At 46.5% G+C, this 23,462-nt stretch overlaps 1 protein-coding gene across 3 annotated transcripts in view; it reads right to left on the bottom strand.

Moving 5' to 3' along the window:
* LMTK2 (lemur tyrosine kinase 2) overlaps positions 1-23,462 on the bottom strand; it is a 73,169-nt gene that overhangs the window by 5,493 nt on the left and 44,214 nt on the right. For all 3 annotated transcript variants that reach the window (XM_066273360.1, XM_066273357.1, XM_066273356.1), the window contains 5 exons: positions 20,913-21,046; positions 14,183-14,267; positions 12,768-12,889; positions 9,574-9,723; positions 5,059-8,044 (listed from right to left, as the gene is read on the bottom strand). In XM_066273360.1, the coding sequence (XP_066129457.1) occupies positions 5,059-8,044; positions 9,574-9,723; positions 12,768-12,889; positions 14,183-14,267; positions 20,913-21,046 (3,477 nt within the window). The remainder of the gene's footprint in view (positions 1-5,058; positions 8,045-9,573; positions 9,724-12,767; positions 12,890-14,182; positions 14,268-20,912; positions 21,047-23,462) is intronic.

Below are 23,462 nucleotides of genomic sequence, written 5' to 3' on the forward strand. Positions count from 1 at the left end.
TCCAGCTGTGACACGTTCATCCCAAAGGCAGGAGAGTTCTGGTCCTGGGAGGCGGCACAGGAGCACACGGCCTGTCTCTGTCACTGAACGCAGCCCTAAAGCCCGCACAAGGCACAAAGCAGCAATCTGGGGCCTCCGAAGAGTACATAGCAGGCTGGTTGGGGAAGAAGGCCGGAACTCAAAGACCACCCCAGCAGTGAGTGGTGACCCCTCCCCCCTGCCCCACAGACAGCTCTTGGCCTGGACTCCTGACCCTGTCCTGTGCATGTGCACCCACCAGCCAGACTGGCCTTGGGTGGCAGCTCAGGTCTCAGAGCTTCAGTGCACTGTTTCGGGTCAGCGCTGCCAGACCTGCTCAGAAACAACTTCCTGGGGTTGCTTTTCTGAGCTCCTCACTCTCTGGTGTCCCTGACACTTCCTGATGGATGTCTTGGGCCTGCCCTTTATGTTCCTCCAGCAAGAAAGCCGGGCCTTCCGTCACCCTACTCCACCGCGCACATTCTGCAGCTCCACCCGGAGCCGAGACCATGAAGAGTGGGGGTTCTGCTCGCCCCAGGGGACCACACCCTCCCACAATCACACCAGCTGCCGCCCCGGGGCTAGGAGCAGGAGAGAAGGTAGAGAAGGGATTCCTTCCCTCTCTCTGGGTGTCAGAAGACCACCCCCTTCTAGAACAAGAGCCAAAGTCCCTGGAGCTCTCTAGCCACCCAGGCCCACTCTGCCTTTCACGCGACACTGAGTTCAAACAGGACCGCAACAACTCTGAAGGGAAATCCCCAACCCACAGAAGGCGTGAAAATTTGTGTATTTATAAATAATCTATGGGTCAAAGAGGAAGCCTTGAGGAAAACTAGAAAATATTTTGAACTGAATGAAAATACGTTAAAATTTGTGGAACGGAGCTCAAGTAGTACACGGAGAGGAATTGATAACATTAAATGCTAATATCAGAAAGAAAAAGTCTAAATTCTAGGCATTTTCCTTAAAGGTCTAGAAAGAGAAGAGCAAAATAAACCTAAACCAAGCAGAAGGAAAGAAATAATAAAGGTAAAGCAGAAATCAATAAAGCTGAAAAAAAAATGAAGAAAAAGACACTCCATGAAACCAAAAGCAGTTCTTTAAAAAGATCACAAATCTACACAATCTCCCCTAGAAAGATGAGAAAATATTCCCCAACTTATTTTATGAGACCAGCATCACCATGATACCAAAACCAAAGACAGAGCCAAAAATAATAACCAAAAAACCCCCCCAAAAATAAAAACGAAAAAAAACCCTCGACTAGCCAAACAAGCAAAACAACCCCCCCCCAAAAAAAAAAACTACAGACCCATCAATACATGTCATGGACACAGACACAAATACCCTCATCAACAAACCAGCAAACCAAATCCAGCAACATTTTGGATTTTATTCTGACGAGAATAAAACTTTGCAATCAAGTGGGCTTCATGCCAGGAAGTCAAAGCTGACTCTATAATTGATAATCAAGCCTGACCTGTGGTGGCGCAGAGGATAAAGCGTCAACCTGGAAACACTGAGGTTGTCAGTTCAAAACCCTGGGCTTGCCTGGTCAAGGCGCATATGGGAGTTGATGCTTCCTGCTCCTCCCCCCTTCTCTCTCTCTCTCTCTCTCTCTCCCCTCTCTATAATGAATAAATAAAAATCTAAAAGTAAATTAAAAAAAAAAAAAAGAAAAGAAACAGATAATCAATGTCAGCTACCATATTAACATAGTAATAGAAGAGCCACATGTTACTATCCACCCGATGTATAAAATGCATTTGACAAAATTCAACATCTACTTAGGATAAAAACTCTCTCAAACTAAGATGAGAAGAGAACCTTCCTAATTTGTTAAACAGCATCTACTAAAACCCTTATGTCATAATCAATAATCAAAGACTGAGTGCTTTCCTCTTAAGATCGGGTTCAAAGCCAGTGTATCACTTCCATTCAACACTGCACTGAAGTCCTAGCTACTGCGATATGGTAGGAAAAAGAAAGAAGAGGCATCCGGAGGGGAAGGAAACAATAAACCTGTCCTCTACGTGGACAACAGGATTGACTGCGTAGAAATTAAGGAATTTGAAAGATAAAGAAAAACAAAAAACCTCTCCCAGTCAGGCTCATATCTAGAATTTATTTTAAAAGAATTCTCAAAACTGCCTGACCAGATGGTGGCGCAGTGGATAGAGCGTCGGACTGGGATGTGGAGGACTCAGGTTCAAGACCCCGAGGTAGCCAGCTTGAGCGCGGGCTCATCTGGTTTAAGAAACGCTCACCAGCTTGGACCCAAGGTTGGTGGCTTGAGCAAGGGGTCACTCGGTCTGCTGAAGGCCCGTGGTCACGGCACATATGAGAAAGCAATCACTGAACTGAGGTGTCGCAATGAAAAACTAATGATTGATGCTTCTCATCTCTCTCCATTCCTGTCTGTCTGTCCTTATCTATCCCTCTCTCTGATTTGTCTCTGTAAAAAAAATAAAATAAAATAAAAAATAAATAAAAGAATTCTCAAAACTCAAAACACAGAGAATCCAGTTAGAAAAAGGGAAAAGATGAGATATTTCACTGAAGAGACACACAGATGGCAAATAAGGACGTGAAGTAAACCAACAGGGAAATGTGATTTAAGATCACAATGAGATGTAAGTCACTTCACACCTATTAGAAAAGCTAAAATAAAAAAGAATGACAGTAGCCCTGGCCGGTTGGCTCAGCGGTAGAGCGTCGGCCTGGTGTGTGGGGGACCCGAGTTCGATTCTCGGCCAGGGCACATAGGAGAGGCACCCATTTGCTTCTCCACCCCCTCCCTTCCTCTCTGTCTCTCTCTTCCCCTCCCGCAGCCAGGGCTCCATTGGAGCAAAGATGGCCCGGGCGCTGGGGATGGCTCCTTGGCCTCTGCCCCAGGCGCTAGAGTGGCTCTGGTCTCGGCAGAACGACGCCCCGGAGGGGCAGAGCATCACCCCCTGGTGGGCAGAGCTTCACCCCTGGTGGGCATGCCGGGTGGATCCCGGTTGGGCGCATGCGGGAGTCTGTCTGACTGTCTCTCCCCGTTTCCAGCTTCAGAAAGAATGAAAAAAAAAAAAGAAAAGAAAAGAATGACAGCACACAATGCTGGCAAAGATAAGGATAAACTCAGTCTCTTCTACATTGTTGGTGGAGATGTACAATGGTACAACTACTGTGGGAAACAGTTTATTTCCTTTAAAAAACTAAACACAGAAGCTTACCATACAACCTAGCAATCACTCCTGGGTGCTTATCCCCCCCAAGAAAATCTGTGTCCACACCAAAACCTGTACACAATCGTTCCAAAGGACCTTTATTTGTAATAACTCCAAAGTGGAAAAACCAAACTGTCCTTCAGCAGGTAAATGCCCAGATGGCTGAGGCACACCCATACCATGGAACGCGCTCAGCAATAAAAAGGCAGGCACCAACGATCCATGCAATTTGGATGGGTCTCAAAGGAATTACACGCTAAGGGGAAAAAGCCGGCCTCGAAAGGTTATATGTTATGTGAGTCCAATTAAATGTTCTTGAAAAGACAAAAGTAGCCTGCAGAACAAAGCCCATGAGGCATATGCTGAACAAGAGGCTGTGACAGTCTCTGTTCCAAGGACTAACACAAAGGGAGGGCTATGGACGCCTGCACCTTCTGGAACATAAAAGGATCCCACACAGATGTGTCTGTGGCTGAGCTTTACTTATAATCCAGCCGATTCAAGAAGCAAATTCAACGACTACAGAGATTAGTCCTATAAGCGAGAAGAGAGAAGACAGCAAAACAGACTCCCGCATGTTCCCTGACCAGGGTGCACCCCGCAACCCCCATCTTGGGCCAATGCTTGAATCAACCAAGCTATTTTTAGCACCTGAGGCTGATGGACTCAGACCAACCAAGCTATCCCCAGCACCCGGGGCTGAAGTTCAAACCAGTGGAGCCACTGGTTGCCAGAAGGGAAGAGGGAGAGAAGGGGGAGAGAAGGGGGAGAGAAGGGGGAGAGAAGCAGATAGTTGTTTCTCCTGTGTGACAGAGAATCAAACCTGGGACTTCCATATGCTGAGTTGATGCTCTACCCACTGAGCCAAATGACTAGGGCACAAATAAATTTTTTTTTAAATGTCAAATTATACATTGGTTCATTTTTCAAGAAGGCCAAGTCTGGGCCCACTGAGTAGGGCACAGCAGGCCACCTGCTCCACAGTGGGGAGGCGGGCAGGAGGGCCACAGACCCTGCTGCTGCCCCCCAGGCACTGTCTCTGCTCTGTCTCCAGGGCTACTCAGGAGCCAGGCAGTTCCAGCTGGTAGCTTTGTGTGGATATTACTGCCAACTGTCAGATTATAAAAATCTGGTCTGGGAAGGGTAACCGTCAGCAGGACTCTGCAGGGAGACCAAAGAAGAGCACATGGATGTCTTTCCTTAATTTAACAGGAGTTCCCTGTGCAAACTACATTTCTGCATATTCTGGAATTGTCATGGCAACCAACCACAAATTAAATTTTTCTTTTTTTTTTTTTTTTTTTTAATTTTTTTTTTTTCTGAAGCTGGAAACAGGGAGAGACAGTCAGACAGACTCCCGCATGCGCCCGACCGGGATCCACCCGGCACGCCCACCAGGGGCGATGCTCTGCCCACCAGGGGGCGATGCTCTGCCCATCCTGGGCGTCGCCATGTTGCGACCAGAGCCACTCTAGCGCCCGGGGCAGAGGCCATAAAGCCATCCATCCCCAGCGCCCGGGCCATCTTTTGCTCCAATGGAGCCTTGGCTGCGGGAGGGGAAGAGAGAGACAGAGAGGAAAGTGCGGCAGAGGGGTGGAGAAGCAAATGGGCGCTTCTCCTGTGTGCCCTGGCCGGGAATCGAACCCGGGTCCTCCGCACGCTAGGCCGACGCTCTACCGCTGAGCCAACCGGCCAGGGCTTTTCTTTTTTTTTGAATATTCAAAAAGCAAACTGTGGCCTCAAAATGAGAGTTAGGAAAACAGAGCACGCTTAATTTCTTACCACGTTTTGGAATTCTCTAATATGACAATTTGGAGGTAACACATACCTGGTCAAACAGATAGACTGTGACATCATCAAAAAATGTCACTGCCTTCTTTTCCTTTTTCCAGTCGTCGGGTAGCTGGTCGAGGGCCTCGCCGGGCGGGGGTTTCAGCAGGCTCCGCAGGTGCCTCCCGTCCTCGCTGCTGAGGATCACGGGAACCGGGTGCTCGGTCTCATCCTCCGACTCGGAGCTGAGGCTGTGCAGGTTGAACGCCCGCAGGTCCTCGTCCGAGTCATCACTGTTCTCGTCCTCCTCGTCCGCGTCGATCCCGTCTTCGGAGAGGTCGAGCGGCCCGGACACACCGAGTCTCCCCAGGTACTTCCCTTCCATGTCCGGCTCCTTCAGCCTGGGGCTCTCCGGGTGGCTGGAGAAGGGCTTTTCCACCATCTGGTCAGAAGGGCTGCCGCAGCGGAGGGTGGAAGTGGCAAAGGCACGGAGCTCATTGGTGTTGGTCCCAGTGGACGCGATCGCGCAGGGACGCTCCTCCTGCACCTCAGAGTCATCCCCGCTGCTCGGCTCCGAGCTCAGCAAACTCGAGGGACTGCCAGCCTCGTCTTCAGGAGCATGCAGCTCTTCAGAAACATCAGCCGGTGCCGGTTCCGACGTCTCTCTCGATTCCGACAGACTGGAGTTTTGCAAAGCGGACAGACAACTTTGGTGTGGCTGGCTATTTCTGGTTTCCAGACGACTGTCCTCGGCACCAGGACTTGGTTCATGGATGACCAGCTCAGGCGGGGGCTGGTCTGTGACCAGTGCCAAGGCTGCCACCAAGGTTCCTTGGACCCCCTCTGACTTCTTATCAGGTTCAGAATCATTATCTGAGAAGTAAGCCGAGTCCCGGTATGAACTCTGAGAGCCCAGTGCAAACGTCTGTGAGGTCACTTCGGTTCCTCTGTGGCCATCGGCTGCATCTGAGACGACAATGACAGGGGTAGGAGGTAAGTCGCCGTGACCACTGTCACCTGCTGTGGCCACGTCTGAGGCTGAGGCACCATCAGGGGCAGAGGGCAGCGTCCATTCAGGCGACTCCAAGTTCTCGGTCTCGTACCCACTGTCTGCGGGCTTGTCGGGGGGCAAGAGGCTTTGAGGAGCGTGAGAGTCTAAGGAACCCAACAGAGCCTCGTGCACGTCCACTGAGTCCAGAGAGTCCGGGGTCTCCGCCGACTGTTCTGAGGGTGGGACGGGCACTGACAAGCTGTCTTCTAACAGGCTGTCCTGACTGGTGGAGTCTGAAGACAGGGCGGACACCGAGCCCCCCTCCTTTGGAGCATCTTTACAGGTCAGCTGATTCAAAGTGCCCACAGCTTCCAAGTCCTTCTCCGGTGGGCCACTGTTACTGCGATGCTCTTCTGAGGGCAGCCGACATTGTAGATTCTGTCTCAGTTCTGGAAGACGACTCCCCACACTCGCTTTACTGGCAAAAATGTCATCGACAAAAACCGAGTCATTCTGGGTGAGTCTTGAGGCCTCCTCACTCTGGTGAGTCGAGTCCTGCGACCTGTGGCCAATGCCAGGTGTTTTGGCATCAGGAGAGGGGATTTCAGTTGGAACAGTCACAGGATCTAACTCCGTTTCTTGGCAGAGACAGTCGTCATGGACACTGACATCCGAATGCCTGGGCACGGTTTCGCCCTGCGTGAGGAGTGTGTCCGGAGGCACACTGTGAGGCGTTCCTTCCACTTCGAGGGAGGCAGGAAGCACCTGCACCTCTGGGGAAGATGGCAGTGAGGCGCTCAGAGGGTGGTCCTCGAGCACAACGCCCGAATCTTGACCCTTTGCGCTTACGTTTTCCCGCAACAAAGAAAAGCCTGGTTTATCTTCAGCAAACTTAGGCTCGGTATCTAAAGCATTTCTACGCGGAGTTTCTAATATAGTTTCAGTAAAGCCGGCATTTTTAAGTTCTGTTTGAAGATCATTTATATGTTCTTTGCTACACAATGAATCTTTTAGTAAGTTCTTCTCTTGAAGAAATAAAAAGTTTTCTGACAGTTCTTGCACATTCAGTGGATCAAGATTATCTTGGTGCGTAAGGTTTTCTGATAAGCAAAGAGGCTCACAGTCAAAAAGCTTCCGTGGCTTTTCTTTCGTAGAGTGGTCTGTTATCACTGAGTCTTTGGGGTCCTCCAAACTGAAAGTGGTTGGCTTAAAGTCGGCTTGAACTCCATTTAGTTCCATTAAGTCAAATATTTTTTGGTGACTGGGCAGACCCTCTGACTTGTCAGAGTCATCGAGTATGTTGTTGAAAGGGCTCTCGGGGCCCCGGGCAGCATGCATGTCCTCAGGGACGCTGGGGTCTCTGGGGTCTGCACTGCTTTGGAAAAAGTCCTCATCTGTACTAGACTCCTCAAATTCAAGACTCCTGAGTGTCAGAAACTGGGGTGCCTCTTCACTTGTCCTTTCTGGATTCTCCATCTCAGTTGTTAGCAGTGCAGGTGGGTAATCCAGCTCCAAGTTGCTACCACTTTTCTCTTCTAACTGGATGTAATAGTCGCTTCCAACAGAAAGGTTGTGGGCATCAAACACGGGAACCACCCCAGGGGCTCTGACAGGGACTTCCTGGCCACTGTCGTCCTGTTTCCCGGGCCCGGGATCCGACAGTGAGCTCTCAAACACTTCGACTGGAAAGAAGATGCTCGTGTAGGACAAGGCTTCGTCGGGGGGGCCCCGGCCGCGCTCATCGAAGTGATCGTGCTTGGCTGCCTCCCAGACATACTCAAAGCTCAGGCCCTGGCTGGTTTCCGTTACAGTGAGGACTTCCTCCATCTCACGACCAAGCCGATCTCTGGTAAAGTGGTCAAGAATTGGGAAGGCAGCGTTGTTGGAAGCGTCTCTGCTGTTTGTATTTGGTTTAAGAGCATTCCACTGCTGTTCAAAGTCAACCTCTGAGTCCCTTTGGCTTTGCATACGCAGGTAGGTGAGCAGTCTGTGCACATCTTCTGCAGCTGGCCTCTTGTCTGGTGACAACCAACAGAACTGTAAGACTTCATACCTGAGTGACACAAGAGAGGTAGTTAACAGACTGATGATAAATGGTTTTTAAAATAAGAAAAGGCTCTACAGGCACCCCTAAGCCAACTCAACACCCCAGAAGTTTCTACACTTTATCACCGCTGACCCCAAGAAGGTGCTCAGTTCACGGCGAGGCATGGTGAAGGAGAAAATGAAAAAAATCCTACGTCTGACCACTAATTCTTGTGTTCTCGGGACATTTCCAAGGATGGCTGTAAGTCTTTTGCCCTGTTGTTTGTTCCTGTGCTGTTTAACCAGAAACTATCCGCTGAACCTAGAAAAAGCAGTTTTAACATGCGCCCTCTGAGAACAGCCCCGCAGGGATCTGATGTGGAGAGGAGGCACTTGCCTTGAACACACAGACTTACGCCCTTTAGTTAGAGAATTCACATGGACAAGCGCTGTTGTGACACCTCTAATTACCCCCATAAACAGTAACACTACATCTTCTGCAGCACATGGTGTCCTTGGATCATAAAAGGAGCTGAAGGCGGAGGGAAAAGAGAGAATGAAGCTCAAAGAAGGGGCCACCAGGAACTGGGTCTTCCAAGGATCGGCCAAATGTGCCAACTGTCGCCCGCACAGACAGGAAGGCGAAGACAACTTCAAAGTATTAAACTTATAGCATATACGTCAAGTTATTCCGGGTGCAATGGTCCTAGCAATCGGGGAAGCTGAGCATTGCCCATGTGCGGGGGCCCCAGCCAGGCACACGGGGGTGCAGACTGAAGAAAGGTGACCCTTCTCATAGTAGACATCAATTATATAAACAGCCTCATTCGAAAACAATTCCACAATAGCAAACTTCCTTACTGTGGACATTTCCGAGTTCAGACTTCACTTTTTTTTTTTATTAAATGTAATACATATACATATATCCCTGCTTGTTCTATACATTTTTCAAAAGTAACATCAAATTGTAAAAAATAGTTAATTATAAAAAAAGGCATGAGTTGCCCTGGCCGGTTGGCTCAGCGGTAGAGCGTCGGCCTGGCGTGCGGGGGACCCGGGTTCGATTCCCGGCCAGGGCACACAGGAGAAGCGCCCATTTTTGCTTCTCCACCCCCACCCCCTCCTTCCTCTCTGTCTCTCTCTTCCCCTCCCGCAGCCAAGGCTCCATTGGAGCAAAGATGGTCCGGGCGCTGGGGATGGCTCCTTGGCCTCTGCCCCAGACGCTAGAGTGGCTCTGGTGTGGCTCTGGTCGTGGCGGAGCGACGCCCCGGAGGGGCAGAGCATCGCCCCCTGGTGGGCAGAGCGTCACCCCTGGTGGGCGTGCCGGGTGGATCCCGGTTGGGCGCATGCGGGAGTCTGACTGTCTCTCCCCGTTTCCAGCTTCAGAAAAATACAAAAAAAAGAAAAAAGAAAAAAAAAAAGAGGCATGAATAATGTACAAATGATAGTTTTTTATAACATTTATTATTTAAAAACAGGGACTATCTAACTAAAACCCATGGAAACAGGATTTCCTTCTCTCCTGAAGACAGCAAGACAAAAGAGGAAGTCACCGACCATCTCTCTGAGTAGGGCTGCTCCAGCTGCGGCTTGGGCAGTGTTGTGTCTCTCTCCCGGATCACCTGGTTAAGAACATCTAAGTCGGAAAGGCTGGGATACGGCTGAGCAGCATTATCAAAAAGTTCCCAGAGAGTCACACCCAGGGACCTGTGGAGGAAAGAAAGTGGTTATCTCTTTCTCCCTTTAGATGTTGATTTTTTAACATCCACATTTTTATTTGTACAGTCATTAGGAACTTTAAGGACAAGGTATGCACTGAAAAGGTTATTAAAGATCGCTCTTGAACATGATTTTAAAGAACACTCATTGAAATGAGGACCACAGCAAGCATGCCCCCTCTTATCTACTGACGGACGACTCCTGCAGCTGTGGCCCACACACACACACACACACACACACACACACACATAGGGATGAAACAGATAAAAGGCACAGTTACAGGGAGGAGCTAATATGATGATCAACTTCAAAAATCAAGAAATTATTTGAAACATCATTTAAATAATTTGAGTTTTATGGTAGAAAAAAATGTTATGGTAGGTAAAAAAAATCAAATGTATCTAAAAGAAATCTTTACATAAACAACTCTTCCCTGTTTGATCCCTACATTTCTTTCTTTTCTTTTTTTTTCTAAGTCAATTTCAGAGAGAGAGATGGAAGGGAAGGAGAAAGGGAAGAAGAGAAGAAGAGAGGGAGAGAAGGAAGAGGGAAAGAAGGAGAGGGAGAGAGAAGGGGAGGAGAGAGGGGGAGAGAAAAGGGGAGGAGGAGAGAAACATTGATCTGTTTCTGTATGTGCCCTGACCGGGGAATCAAACCAGCAACCTCTGCATGTTGAGACAATGCTTTAACTAACCGAGCTACCTGGCCAGGGGGACCCCTACATCTCTTGCAGTTACTTTTGAGTAGTTTGGGCTATGTCGCTATTATGAAGGGATTTCCCTCCAATACTCTTCCAGCTCTCTGTGTGCTAGGAGGGGCCACCTGCCTAGCCTCTCAGTGACTCCAGGTGTGCAGCTGTTACCAAAGGCAGGAATGCCCCTTCTCTCTATCGGTCCCACTCATTCCTATGCCCAGTGCCCTGTCCCCATGGAAGTGGCCTCTACTGCTCAAGTCAGACAGACATGTACTCTTCATCTCCTCTACTTGGTCTCTGTTTCTTTCCCACCATTTCCTGCAATGGTTCCAGAACCTGGCTGACCATCTGTGTCAACTGGGCAGCTTTAAACAAACACAATGGTATTTAGGACACACCCCCAAGGACTCTTAGCTGGCACGTGCTGGTGTAGCCCAGGAAACAGTCTTTCTAAAAAGATTCCTACTGACTGATATCCAGCCAGGTCTGGGTACTGACAGTTTACACGATTTTGATCAATGCCCACCAGAATACTTGTTTGAATAGTAAACTGTATTGAATAAGTTTATTATCTGATGTTGTATAATATAAATTAAATTCTCTTATACTAATAGCACAAAAAAAGTGGAAAAAATCAGCATATTCAGTGTCTAAGCCGACAAATCGTTCCTATCAAAGGAAATAAAAGGACCCACAGTTCTCGGTCCAGTTTAGGACTTAAGAGGCGCCTTCTCCCTGGCACAGAACCGCTAGGGGCCTGGGGCAGAGGGCGTGGGGGATACAGAAGAAATTTAAGACCCTGTGAGGACTCTGGAAGCCTAGCATGGAGGAGCGCTCCCCCAGAGAAGGCCACCTCTGTGGGCACCTGGGTGTCAGGGCACTTCACTAGCCCAGGGCTTTGTGTACTTGGCGTGAGATATTTTGGACTGCTTGGATGATATGAATCTGAGCTGCAGATCCAAGGGCCAGCTTTGTGCTTACAGTTTCTTGGGGACGACCCCTCATGCACATCCTCCTACACTCACACACAACATGCACGCACATTCACGCATGTATATACACACGCTAACATAGCATCTCAGTGCCAAAGCAGCTTGCCCCAAACAAATCTACAGATCTAAGCAGAAAAGCATAGGAAATTCACATCCATATATATACATCATAGTGAAACTATAAAAAAAAAAAAAGACGAAGAGTTTAAAAGTTGCCATAGAGAAAAAGTCATATTACTTTCCAAGAGCGTAGGTGGACTTAGAGCTGACTTCTCAGTAGCAACAATGGCAGCCAGAAGACAGCAGAATGACACCTTCAATATGCTGACGGGAAAGGACTGTCATCATGTGAGAATATATTCAGAGAAGAGGACAAAAAAGTATGTTCAGACCCTCAAACAGCTGAGAGTCTGTTAGCAGTAGACCTGCACGGAATGAAGTTCTGAAGGACATACTTCAGGCAAATGAGGAGTAACCCCAGATGGAAAGTCTGAGATTGAAAGGAGAAAGGAGGGGAATGAAGAACCTATACAAACACTGATGCTAAAAACCAGTATTCGGAAATCTTTACATTATTCAGAAACAGAGCCGAGACATGAACTAACATCAGACTAAGGTAAGTGAAGTGTACAAGTTATAATTTCTAGCGAAACCAATAAAAGGGTAGGGATAGAGTATACATCTCCCAAACAAAGAGGAATAAAACAGTTTTAAAAATATCTAAAAGAAGGCAAGAGGAGAAAAAGAAAAATTTTAAAAGCAGGACAATAGCACAAAAAATATATAGATCTAAATTTAGAAAGCTGTTATAGAAATTGTTAGTCCTAGATGTGGATACATTTTTTCAACTTCCATTTAACTGCCCTCCTGTACACTGCAGTATAACACAATTGTTTAAAGCCCCCTCTGTGGTTTCATCATTCACATCAATAAATACTTATTACACATATATCATACTGACAGTTTACACAATTTTGATCAATGCCCACCAGAATACCTGTTTGAATAGTAAACTGTATTGAATAAGTTTATTATCTGATGTTGTATAATATAATATAACATGAATTAAATTCTCTTTCATATATCCAGACCCTGTCATAGGCACAGAAAATGGACCTGGATCTCGTTTTTGGGGAGATTATTGTCAACTAGGTAAGAGAGGCAGTATTCAAAAAGTTAATGACATTGCGGCACTGTGACTACGGCCGTGTCAGTAACTGCCTTTTTCACACCATCAGGCACTGTGTCCCCACATCTTATTCAGTGACTTGTCTTGACGGAAGTACTCCAGGAGGGTTAGGACTTTGCTACACAAAAGCCTAATAGAATGGAAAATCAATACATACCAAATGTTACTATACTTAGTTTGATCTGCAGTTAGCAGTCTGTCTTGAAAGCTGGTTACTAATTCTGGAGCAGTCCATCGCAGAGGGAAAACTTTTTTATCATCTGTTTCAATATAGTCCTCCTGTTTTGTTAGAAAGCACACAGAATTTTGAATTCTATTATACTTTTTAATGAGCTCAATGATTTAGTTCCAGGTCATTTTTGGAAAAAACAGTCAATCCAAAAGAAAGTGGGCGTGAAGAGAGGCTTTCTGGGAAGAAGGTGGGTGTGAGGGTTTCTCCGAAGCCTCCTGGGCTTCACGAGCTGGTGCCTGAGCCTCAAACACTCGCTCAGTCACCCTTCCTGGAAGAGGAGGGTGCACTGCATCTGAGGCACAGGATACAGACTCAGAGCGAATCGCTGGCCGTTACGCCCCGAAGAGTGGCGTGGCACCAGTTAATAAGGGCGCAGGCTTCAGAAACTGACAGGCGGGGTTGTGAGTCCGTGTTCAACCACTACCAGCTACCGGACTCTGGACAGGAAACAGGCTGGGCCTACCTCCTCATCTGTAAAATGAGGTAATACAGTACCGACTTGTAATACAAGACAAGGCACAGTAACACTGTGATCCTCACAGTACCTCTGGTGAGGATCAAATGAGATCATGCAAGCAGGTACCTCAGAGTGCTTGGTACACAGCAACTAGAGCTACTATGTAGACAAATGGCAACTTATATTGCATACTACTTTCTGGTTACAAAGTACTGTGAAATATGGCCCCTCCGGTGCATCCCACGCACCCTGTAACACAGAACAGATATATTACCCTCCTGTTGGTGCTTAGGAAAAGAAGGCCCAGTGGCTTAGCCAAGGCCTCCTGACAGCGTGCCGCCAGGACAGCCACCTTCTGCACCCGCATCACACATACAGGGTGGCCTTCCACGGGGCTACACGCACACACACTAAGGGCCTCGTCTACCTCTTGTTGCCTCTGGGGCTATGTTTATGACAGTTTAAAAACCTAAATCCCAACCTTACTGAATTTGAGCCAAAATCTTACTGAACATATAATGGAGAAATACTTATGTGACACGTATATTTTATTAGATACATGGTAATAAATAAATATATTGCACATGTGCATGGTAACATTACAAACATCAAACCACATCAATTATACTCACTGTACCTCTTAAAGCATCTGGAAAGCTGTCACCAGACCTCGGGCACACAGCCACTGATTTAGGAAAACCACACATCAGAAGCCAACCCACCCACTAAAATAACTGGAACCAACCCCTCTCCAAAAAGACAACACCACCAAGATTCTTATCCCTCTTCCAAAAACACAAAGTGCTGTCCTGCGATATTATCACCTCAGGACTATGAAGAAGTAAATCAGACTAAGGAGAGAACCTTTGAACCTCTGGCTTACCTTGTACCTGCTGAATCCTATTCCATAATCGCCCACTTTCACATTTAAGTCCGAGGTAAGGAAACAATTCCGCAAGGCTAAGTCACTGCAAACAGAAAGAGCGGAGTGAACCCCAGAACCAGGGCAATCTACAACCAGAAAACACGACGGGCCACTGCTGTGGAAGAAGGCTTTCTCTAGTCCTCTGAGTAGCAATGGAGCTCTCTGCTGAGTAAATGCTGTTTCAAAATTCTCTCATTACAAAAAAAGGATTATAGATCATATTCTTAGATGACTTAAATAACGCAGATGACCAGGCAGTTTTGTAAATAACTATGACTGCTAAGGTTAAGCACTGACCATATCTGTACCTTGACCAGCATTAATACCAGATTGATGGCTCATCTAGTATTCTAAGAGTGACCAAGAAAGAATTCTAAAATGCTATTGTCTAACTGCCAGAATATTTCTCATAATAATTTGTATTACTTGAGTCTAGTAAAGATTAATAAAGTTACAGCTTCAAGGCCCTCCCCATTGACATTTATTAAAAATGTTTGTTTTTAACTCCTTTTTCAAAGATGTGCAGGCATTATAAGGAGACCCTTTTCGAATTACTTCCATCTCTTCCAAACTCGACTTTTCCAGAAGGGAAGTAAAGAGCCTATTTTCAAGAGTTACTTAAAATAACTTACTTATATAGTTTAAGAACAAGCTGATTTTCAAAAACACATAATTTGAAAAGAAAAAACTACTTTTCTTAAAGAAACTTCCTATACAGACAACAGCTTAAAATGTTTTTATTTTCACTTTAACCCTTAGAATTTTTAAAATCATCAACTGGCATATAAATAAAAGGCCACTAAATTAAAACAGAAAAGGACACCTAATTGATAGCTTTAAATCATAAATAAGAGTCATCAAAAACTGAATTTCTATAGTCCAAAATTTAAAATGTTTGTCTTGATGTGACTATAAAAGACCAAAATCTTAAACTAATTCTTAAATTCTTACTTTCAAAGATTTTCATTTCCAAAGTCATGTCTGGAATACACTGAGAATAACAGCGATAACCTTGAAGCAACGCAACGGGAGCAGATGCAATTATATAACAACGGCTAATATTTATTTTACACAAAGCACTTACTTTACACAAGAAGTTTCTCTGAGCGCTTTACCTGTGCTATTAGTTCATTCAATCTCCACAACACAGCTGACGTGGGGACTATCACCTTCCCCACTCAGTGACAGGAACACGCAGGCCCAGAGAACAGGAGGAACTATGTTGGGGGACAAGACGGCGACTGGGCTCAGCAGCACCCTCACCCTTCACCACCAGGAACTGTCAATGGCAACCCATCAACAGTCAGAGCACTGTGCCTGCCTGTGGCTGCCCCTCCACACACGTGTGCTGATCTGAACTTCCAATTAATTTCCCCTTAGTGACATTAAATTCCTCTCCACACATTCTGTTTATACGGGGTGACTTTCAGTGAGAAGCCTTCAGGCCTGAGGACGTGCCCCAGGGAAACTGTCCACCCTGACGCCACTGTGACAAACCACAGAGAGACTTCCGGTCTCAAGAAGAGAATCAGCCCCTATTTTTTAGAATGAAGGGGAAAAGGGAGGGAGGGGGCAGGAGTGGTTCGCCATTTGATGGCACAAACATGAAAACGCTTTAGGGTGGGCAGTCTGCCCACTGGACCGACAGCTGCACCTGGACAGTGTGTAGGTTTTGCCCACAGAGGTTCTGTGACTGAGCACCAGCAAGGAGCACTTCTAGTCTCTATACACACACCCTTCTCACCTTCCCCACCCCTGCCTCCTCTGGGACAATGGTCTAGCAACCGAGCTACCTGGCTAGGCCCACCCCCGCCTCCAAAGACAAGCACTCCGACCGGGGGGGGGGGGGGGGGGGGGGGGGGGGGTTGTCCTCTCAGCCCGAGGCCAGCTGCAGCCCCTGCAGAGAGCCTGGCACCTTTTCCTTGGGCCCTTCAAACACCTCCTGGACCGCCCAGCCTCCTCCCTCCTGTTTAGATTTCAGATGTGAAGGTCAGGAGCAGATGGGAAGGTACGTGCACAAGGCCTTCGGCTCACATTATAAAAGGCATTATGAAACTCGAATACCATTCACTAATAATCTGCGGGAAGGGAAACTGAAACCAGAGGTGACGAGGAAGAAGACACTGGTAAACCTGGGGGAATGGCTGCTGAGCAGGCTCCCTACCTCCACTCCAAGCCACCCTGTCACCACAGACAGACTGAGGCTAGTCTCAGCTCCACCGCATAAGAACTGCAACTCTGGGCAGTCACCTGACCCATCCGAGCCTCACTGTCCTCACAAAAACAGCAGGGGTGTACCTGTAAGGACTAATTCACAAGGTTTCTACAAGAATAAAATAAAAATACACAGAAAATGTTTTCAAAACGTTTAAGTGTTATCCAGATTCAAGATGATGATGATATAAGTTGATTCAAAATTGGTAAAAATAGTCTCTTAAGCCTAAGCCATGCAAAAATAAAGATGAGAAAAACACAAGGTGTAAGTGCTTAACAGCAGAGGTAACTCTTGACGTCAATGGCTGGTTTTGGTCAGGAAATACAAATATACCCAGTGTATTCTTCCTCCAAGTAGAAAAACAGGTCTGCCGGGGTGGCTGCCAGCAGTCGGCCCTGAAAGGCCCTCTCAGACTGGCTCGCTCCCGAGGGCCGCCCGGCAGCACCGGTTGTGACCTCGGCTGTCAGTGGCTGCACATGACTCAGCCGCGAGAGCGGGGCTGATGGACACAGGAGTTGGGAGTCCACGGGTCTAAAGAGACCCTGCTCCAATTCCCAAGGAAGCGTCACCACTGTCCTCCACTCCCACCCTAACTGGAGCTTAACCCTCTGCAGAGGGACTGCGCTGACAGACAGCTCAATGTTACCGCAGCCATTTTCAAATTCCCGAAAAACCTGAATTCCTGGTAACAAATGGCAAGATCTATAACTGAAGGTCACGTGTCTGACTTCAACACTGCAGGCTACCTAAGTCCCAGGCAGAGGACTCTTCTTAAACAATGAGCAAAAATAAAATTTAATCGGGGGTGCTATCAGTTTTCAAAGGTAGGTAACAGCTTTCAGTAGGACATGTGTGCTGTATTATTTAACCAACACAGAAAGTCTGACTTTGAGATAGCCAATAAATATTCTAAATTCCAACTTTAAAATATGCTCTACAGCAGGGGTCCCCAAACAATGGCCCACAGGCCAAATGCGGCCCTCTGAGGCCATTTATCCGGCCCCGCCGCACTTCCGGAAGGGGCACCTCTTTCATTGGTGGTATATTCACAGTATTCCTGGAGTACTGTATGTGGCGGCGCTGCAAAGCATGGTGTCGCTCACGTACAATACAATTTCCGGTGACGCAGGACGCACGCATCACAGTGCTCCGGAAGCACCTCATATCACTTGTTACGGCTAGCAGTGACAAATATGGAACCGGACATTGACCATCTCATTAGCCAAAAGCAGGCCTATAGTTCCCATTGAAATACTGGTCAGTTTGATTTAAATTTACTTGTTCTTTATTTTAAATACTGTATTTGTTCCTGTTTTGTTTTTCTACTTTAAAATAAGATATGTGCAGTGTGCATAGGGACTTGTTCATAGTTTTTATATAGTCCGGCCCTCCAACGGTCTGAGGGACAGTGAACTGGCCCCCTGTGTAAAAAGTTTAGGTATCCCTGCTCTATAGCCTGACCAGGCAGTGGCGTAGTGGACAGAGTGTCAGACTGGGATGCAGAGATCCCAGGTTTGAGACCCCAAGGTTGCCAGCTTGAGCACAGGCTCATCTGGTTTGAGCAAAGCTCACCAGGTTGGACCCAAGGTTGCTGGCTCAAGCAAGGGGGTTACTTGGTCTGCTGTAGCCCCGCGGTCAAGGCACATACAAGAAAGCAATCAATGAACAACTAAGGTGTCGCAATGAAAAACTGATGATTGATGCTTCTCATCTCTCTCCGTTCCTGTCTGTCTGTCCCTAACCCTCTCTCTGTAAAAAGAAAAAAAAAAAAGCTCTATAGTGTGCTACCACCACCACCGGGAAAAAACACAAAAAACTAAAAGTCCAAAATTTTGCCCCAAATGGAAATTTTACATAAAATATGGTTCCTTTTTAAAACAAGATGAAGCAGTTGTCAATGATTTCAAGAATCTTTCCCTTGAATTTTTGTACCTGAAAAAAATCCAAACCATGTGATTGAATTTATCATTTTTATTTGTTCTAAAGTTCACAAGATTCTAAATAAAGTAAAACTGTAACCTGAAAAAACTCACAGGGAAATAATTTCATCTGACATCTTTGCCAATTTTTTTTTTTTTTAATTTATTCATTTTAGAGAGGAGAGGGAGAGACAGAGAGAGAGAAGAGAGGGAGGAGCTGGAAGCATCAACTCCCACATGTGCCTTGACCAGGCAAGCCCAGGGTCCCGAACCGGCGACCTCAGCACTTCCAGGTCAATGCCCCATCCCACTGCGCCACCACAGGTCAGGCTCTTTGCCAATTTTTAAAATACAATACTCAAAACATACTTGGGCTTTACACACAATTTCTAGCTTTTTGACAACTTAGGTTGCTGATTCTGATATGATACTTTAAGCCAACCTGTGGTGGTGCAGTGGATAAAGCGTCGACCTGGAAATGCTGAGGTCACCGGTTCGAAACCCTGGGCTTGCCTGGTCAAGGCACATATGGGAGTTGATGCTTCCAGCTCCTCCCCCCTATCTCTCTCTCTGTCTCTCTCTCCTCTCTAAAATGAATAAAATAAATAAACAAATAAAAAAAAATAAAAATAAATTTATTTTTTATTTTTTAAATTTTATTTTACTGATGAGAGAGAGAGCGAGAGAGAGAGAGAGAGAGAGAGAGAGAGAGAGAGAGACAGGAACATCGATCTGTTCCTGTATGTGCTCTGACCAGGGATGGAACCAGCAACCTCTGCATATCAGGACAATGCTCTAACCAACTGGGCTAACTGGCCAGGGTCAATATGGTAACTCTTTTCAATGATCTGTTTTTCCAAAATCTAAAAACTCCTAAACCAGGTATTAGGTAATCATCATCTGTGTTTTACAAAAGATTAACAATACAAATACGCTATGTATTACCTGCCCTACGAGATTAAAAACAAAACATAAGATTTCTCCATTACAAAACAAATAGGTCTTTATATTTTGAAGTTTCATTTCTACCTTGGGCTTGAAGAAATCTATATTCTTTTGGGTCTTTTAAAAAGCACTTTTTCAGGCCCTAGCCGGTTAGCTCAGTGGTAGAGCGTTGGCCTGGCGTGCGGGAGTCCCGGGTTCGATTCCCTGCCAGGAGAAGCGCCATCTGCTTCTCCACCCCTCCCCGTCTCCTTCCTCTCTGTCTCTCTCTTACCCTCCCGCAGCCAAGGATCCATTGGAGCAAAGTTGGCCCAGGCGCTGAGGATGGCTCCATGGCCTCTGCCTCAGGCACTAGAATGGCTCTGGTTGCGACAGAGCTACGCCCCAGATGGGCGGAGCATTGCCCCCTGGTGGGCATGCCAAGTGGATCCCGGTCGGGCACATACGGGAGTCTGTCTGACTGCCTCCCCATTTCCAACCTCAGAAAAATACAAAAAAAAAAAGCACTTTTTCAGAATGATCTCAGTATGCAAGTCAAACAAAATACAGATATGTTAAGAAAAATGTTAACAACGTTCCTTATTACCTACTATGAAGTAATGTTGAGAATCTGACAGGTACTTTTCTGTATCTGTTCACACATACACCTCTCTACAAATACAACCAAGTGTTTTTTTATTTTAAAAAAGTAGTCATTTATAAATATATCCCAGTCCAACCTGCCTTTTAAAAAAACATAGTTTATAGACATTCCTTCATGTCAATACACACAGGTATTCCTTTTAAGGTCTTTATAAGAGTTAAATGATTTAATTAAACTCAACTAAAGAGAAACCACCTGGTTTCCTGGGAGAACCGAGAAATAACGAAATATATTTAAACATAAATCAGAGCTCCAAAGGCTAGAGGAGAACAAGCAGAAACCTCCCTTTGGATTCACAGAACCATCATCTCAGGCAGGACTCAAAGCCTTTTGTTGTAATTACAAAAATTACATCAGTGCTCCAAAGTGAACAAAATACAATGTGCTCCAAGGAGCTGCAGCTATTTGAGCAGAACCAGAAATGTGTTCACTGGTCGCTGTGCTGGTCGCTGTGCTGCTCGCATACCCCCTGACCCTACAACCCAGTGGGGCAGGCCTCTCGGAGCGCTGGCCAGGAAGCAACGCTGGGGCCTTATACAAAAAGATGACGTGAGCTCTCAGGACCTCTTCCTCTCCCAGGAAAATGGCATGGCCACACCGTGAGATCTGGCAGCTAGAACCGGAACCTAAAGGTGACGTGAAAAGGACACAAGGAGAGATGCCAGGAGGCAGATTGTGACTGTTATCCTCAGCGCTGAGCAATGTACAACTACGTATCTTCTTTGAAATTTGGAAAACAATTTCTAGACCTTAGGCTGTATTAAGACATTCTGTTCCCCAGTGTTGGTTTAAATGAAGCCCAACTCAACCCTCGTGCTGACACTGGGTAGCATAAGACAGCTTCTACGATTCAAACCGAGAGTGGACTCCGCAGCCTATGTTCCAGAGCCTCTCACGGGCCCTTGGACAAACCGCACGGCCTCTCTGGTCCCATGGGCGACGTGCGAGGTGCAGCGCGGACGCACCCACCTGTGCAGGAAGTGCAGCCGGTGCATGGCGGCCAGCCCCGCGGCGATCTCGCACGCCATCCTCTGCAGCAGCATGGTCTGCGAGTCCCCCCGCACGTGCTCCTGCTCGTTGCGCAGGTAGGCCTTCAGATCACCCTGCAGAGATCAGGCCAGTGTGGTTGAGAAAGCAGACAACAAACGGGCCACGAAACGGGCCTTAACTGACTTCAGTTCTTAAGACTGTTTGTTAGAAATCACTTAGATTCAGTTCTTAAGACTGTCTGTTAGAAATCACTTAGATTTAGCTTGATAAAGAATCTCAGACTGAACAAGTTTCAAATTACAAAATTCTTCAACCAAATACTTCCAAGGTATAGAAAACACTATTCACCTTTTAGGATCATTTTAACTAAACATTAGTGTTATCTTTGTTATATAAACACATGTAAAATAAAACATATAAAAAAAAAAAAAGGTTATTTTGCAATGATGTACAATTTAAACTAAGTGCAGAAGTACAAAAAGTTCCAGGCACTAAGAGATAACAGAGGAAAAGAAACGGTGCCACTCACTCTGCCTCTAAGGGTTCTCAGAGACACACGGTCAGAGAGCAGCACACCCGGTGAGGGCCACTGCCCAAGCGCCCATCAGCAAGGGGGAGGGAGAGAACAGAGGGAACAGGGGAAGGAGGGACAAGTATGTGCAGTGTGGTACCACACCTCAGCTGTCTGCCAGCTTTCCCTGGGCCCCGTGCTGCACAGAGACCATCGTGAGAAAGAACGTCCCAATCCCTGCAGAGAACCTCACAAGGTAGGCAGCCTATCCAAGACGAGCGGCATGGCAGGAAAAGAGCAGTGCAGACACACTACATGTCCATTCAACACTGAGCTCCAGGGCCTCCGGCACGGCTGCCCTATGGACTGTCTTCTATTTCACGGCTTCAACTCACTCGGACTCAGGACTGTGTGTTTTGGGAATTCACTTTTGAGGAAATAAATCTTCTGCACTCTCCTTACCATCTGATCCAATATTTATTGATGTGAGTCAATTCCAAATTAAAGCTTTATATAATCAGTTAATAAAATTTAGAAAGCAAGCTAATAGCTTCCCATTTTCTTTATATCTGAGTCAAGAAAAAGACTCCCAAGGAAGTTTCCTTGACCAATTAAAGAATACATTTCTTATAACTGTTACCAAAGATAGTAAATTTATCAAATTCCTTCCAGAATAAAATTTTAAAACACAATATCCCTTCAGAAACATCTGCCCACATTTAATACCAAGTGCATTCTATGTAGCTTCCAGGTCCCTCCAAGAATTGAGTTGTCTCCATTCCCAGTTTCGATGATCTTTACATGAGTGATCATGTTGACACTAATGAATCAGCACCACTGGGGTGTGTGAGCAGTGTGCCAAGCACTGCGCTAGTTGTTACACTTGTGACCTCAAATAATTCTTATCCACATTTTCCAGATGTGGAACTGAGGCTTAGGGAGGTTAAGAAATTTGCCCAAAGCCACAGAACTAATAAATGGTGGGGCTGAACTTCTTTTCAGTTGACCAACTTATCAAGAAAGTTCTATTTGGTGAGTGAATTAAATCGGTATGCAAATCACACTGACTTATTTGGTAAGAATGAATGTAAATGACTTCATCACAGAGACTGCAGGGTTCTCCCCATCTTCAGGGAACTTCTCTGGGGGGAAGCAGCTGCTCCCTCAGGACCAGCATGTGTGCTCACCACGTCTACTCCTCCCTAAACACGGCGCTTCCTCTTCTGTTCCCACTGCAACCACAAGCTGCTCCACAGTAGAAATGGACACCTTTCTTCCCTTTAAAAATACACACCCTCCCCCTTCACCCAGGCTAAGCTCTATCCAGCGTGGGAGTGGTGGGAATGAAGACAGACTTGGATGACAATTCAATTAACCTAGAAAAATTCCAGCAAAACACTCCAGGCTTACCAGGGATGGGGTTTTTATAAGGTAGACCACATGGAAACTAAATATGAAAATAAATAGCTTAATTTATTCATATTACTAATGAAATGGCAACTTAAATTCACTTATCTAATCCCTTTCCAGAAATATCCATCTAAGGTAAATATTGCCCTCACACAAAAGCAGATTATGCTGTGCCGTGTCTGGCTGGCTCTCAGAACAAACAGAAGCGGCTGGCACACACACACTCCACCAGTGCTCTGGCCAGGGAGGCAGACGAACAGCAGGGTGGGTGCAGTTATCCTTCAAGGTCATCTAAAGGATATTCATCACCACTCCCTCCCTGTTCTTAAAAGATCTTCTCTCCACAACTGAGTCCACTCCCCACATTTCATTAGAAGACAAACATAACCCACAGAAGATTTTGCTCTCTAATGTTAACACGCCTCTGTTTCTAGCTGGCGGGACAGAAAGCCCCTCTGCAGCCCATCGCAGGGGATGGAGCCAGCACACTGCAGGAAACCCACCTCCCACCAGGGTGAGTGAGGGTCAGCACCAGCACTTACTAAGCAGCGGAGCCTGCGGCTCATAGGGAGACCTGGGATGGATCGTGCAGGGTGCAGGGTTAAATT

This window comes from Saccopteryx bilineata, chromosome 4 (assembly GCF_036850765.1).
Source record: "Saccopteryx bilineata isolate mSacBil1 chromosome 4, mSacBil1_pri_phased_curated, whole genome shotgun sequence".
NCBI classification, from domain to species: domain Eukaryota; kingdom Metazoa; phylum Chordata; class Mammalia; order Chiroptera; family Emballonuridae; genus Saccopteryx; species Saccopteryx bilineata.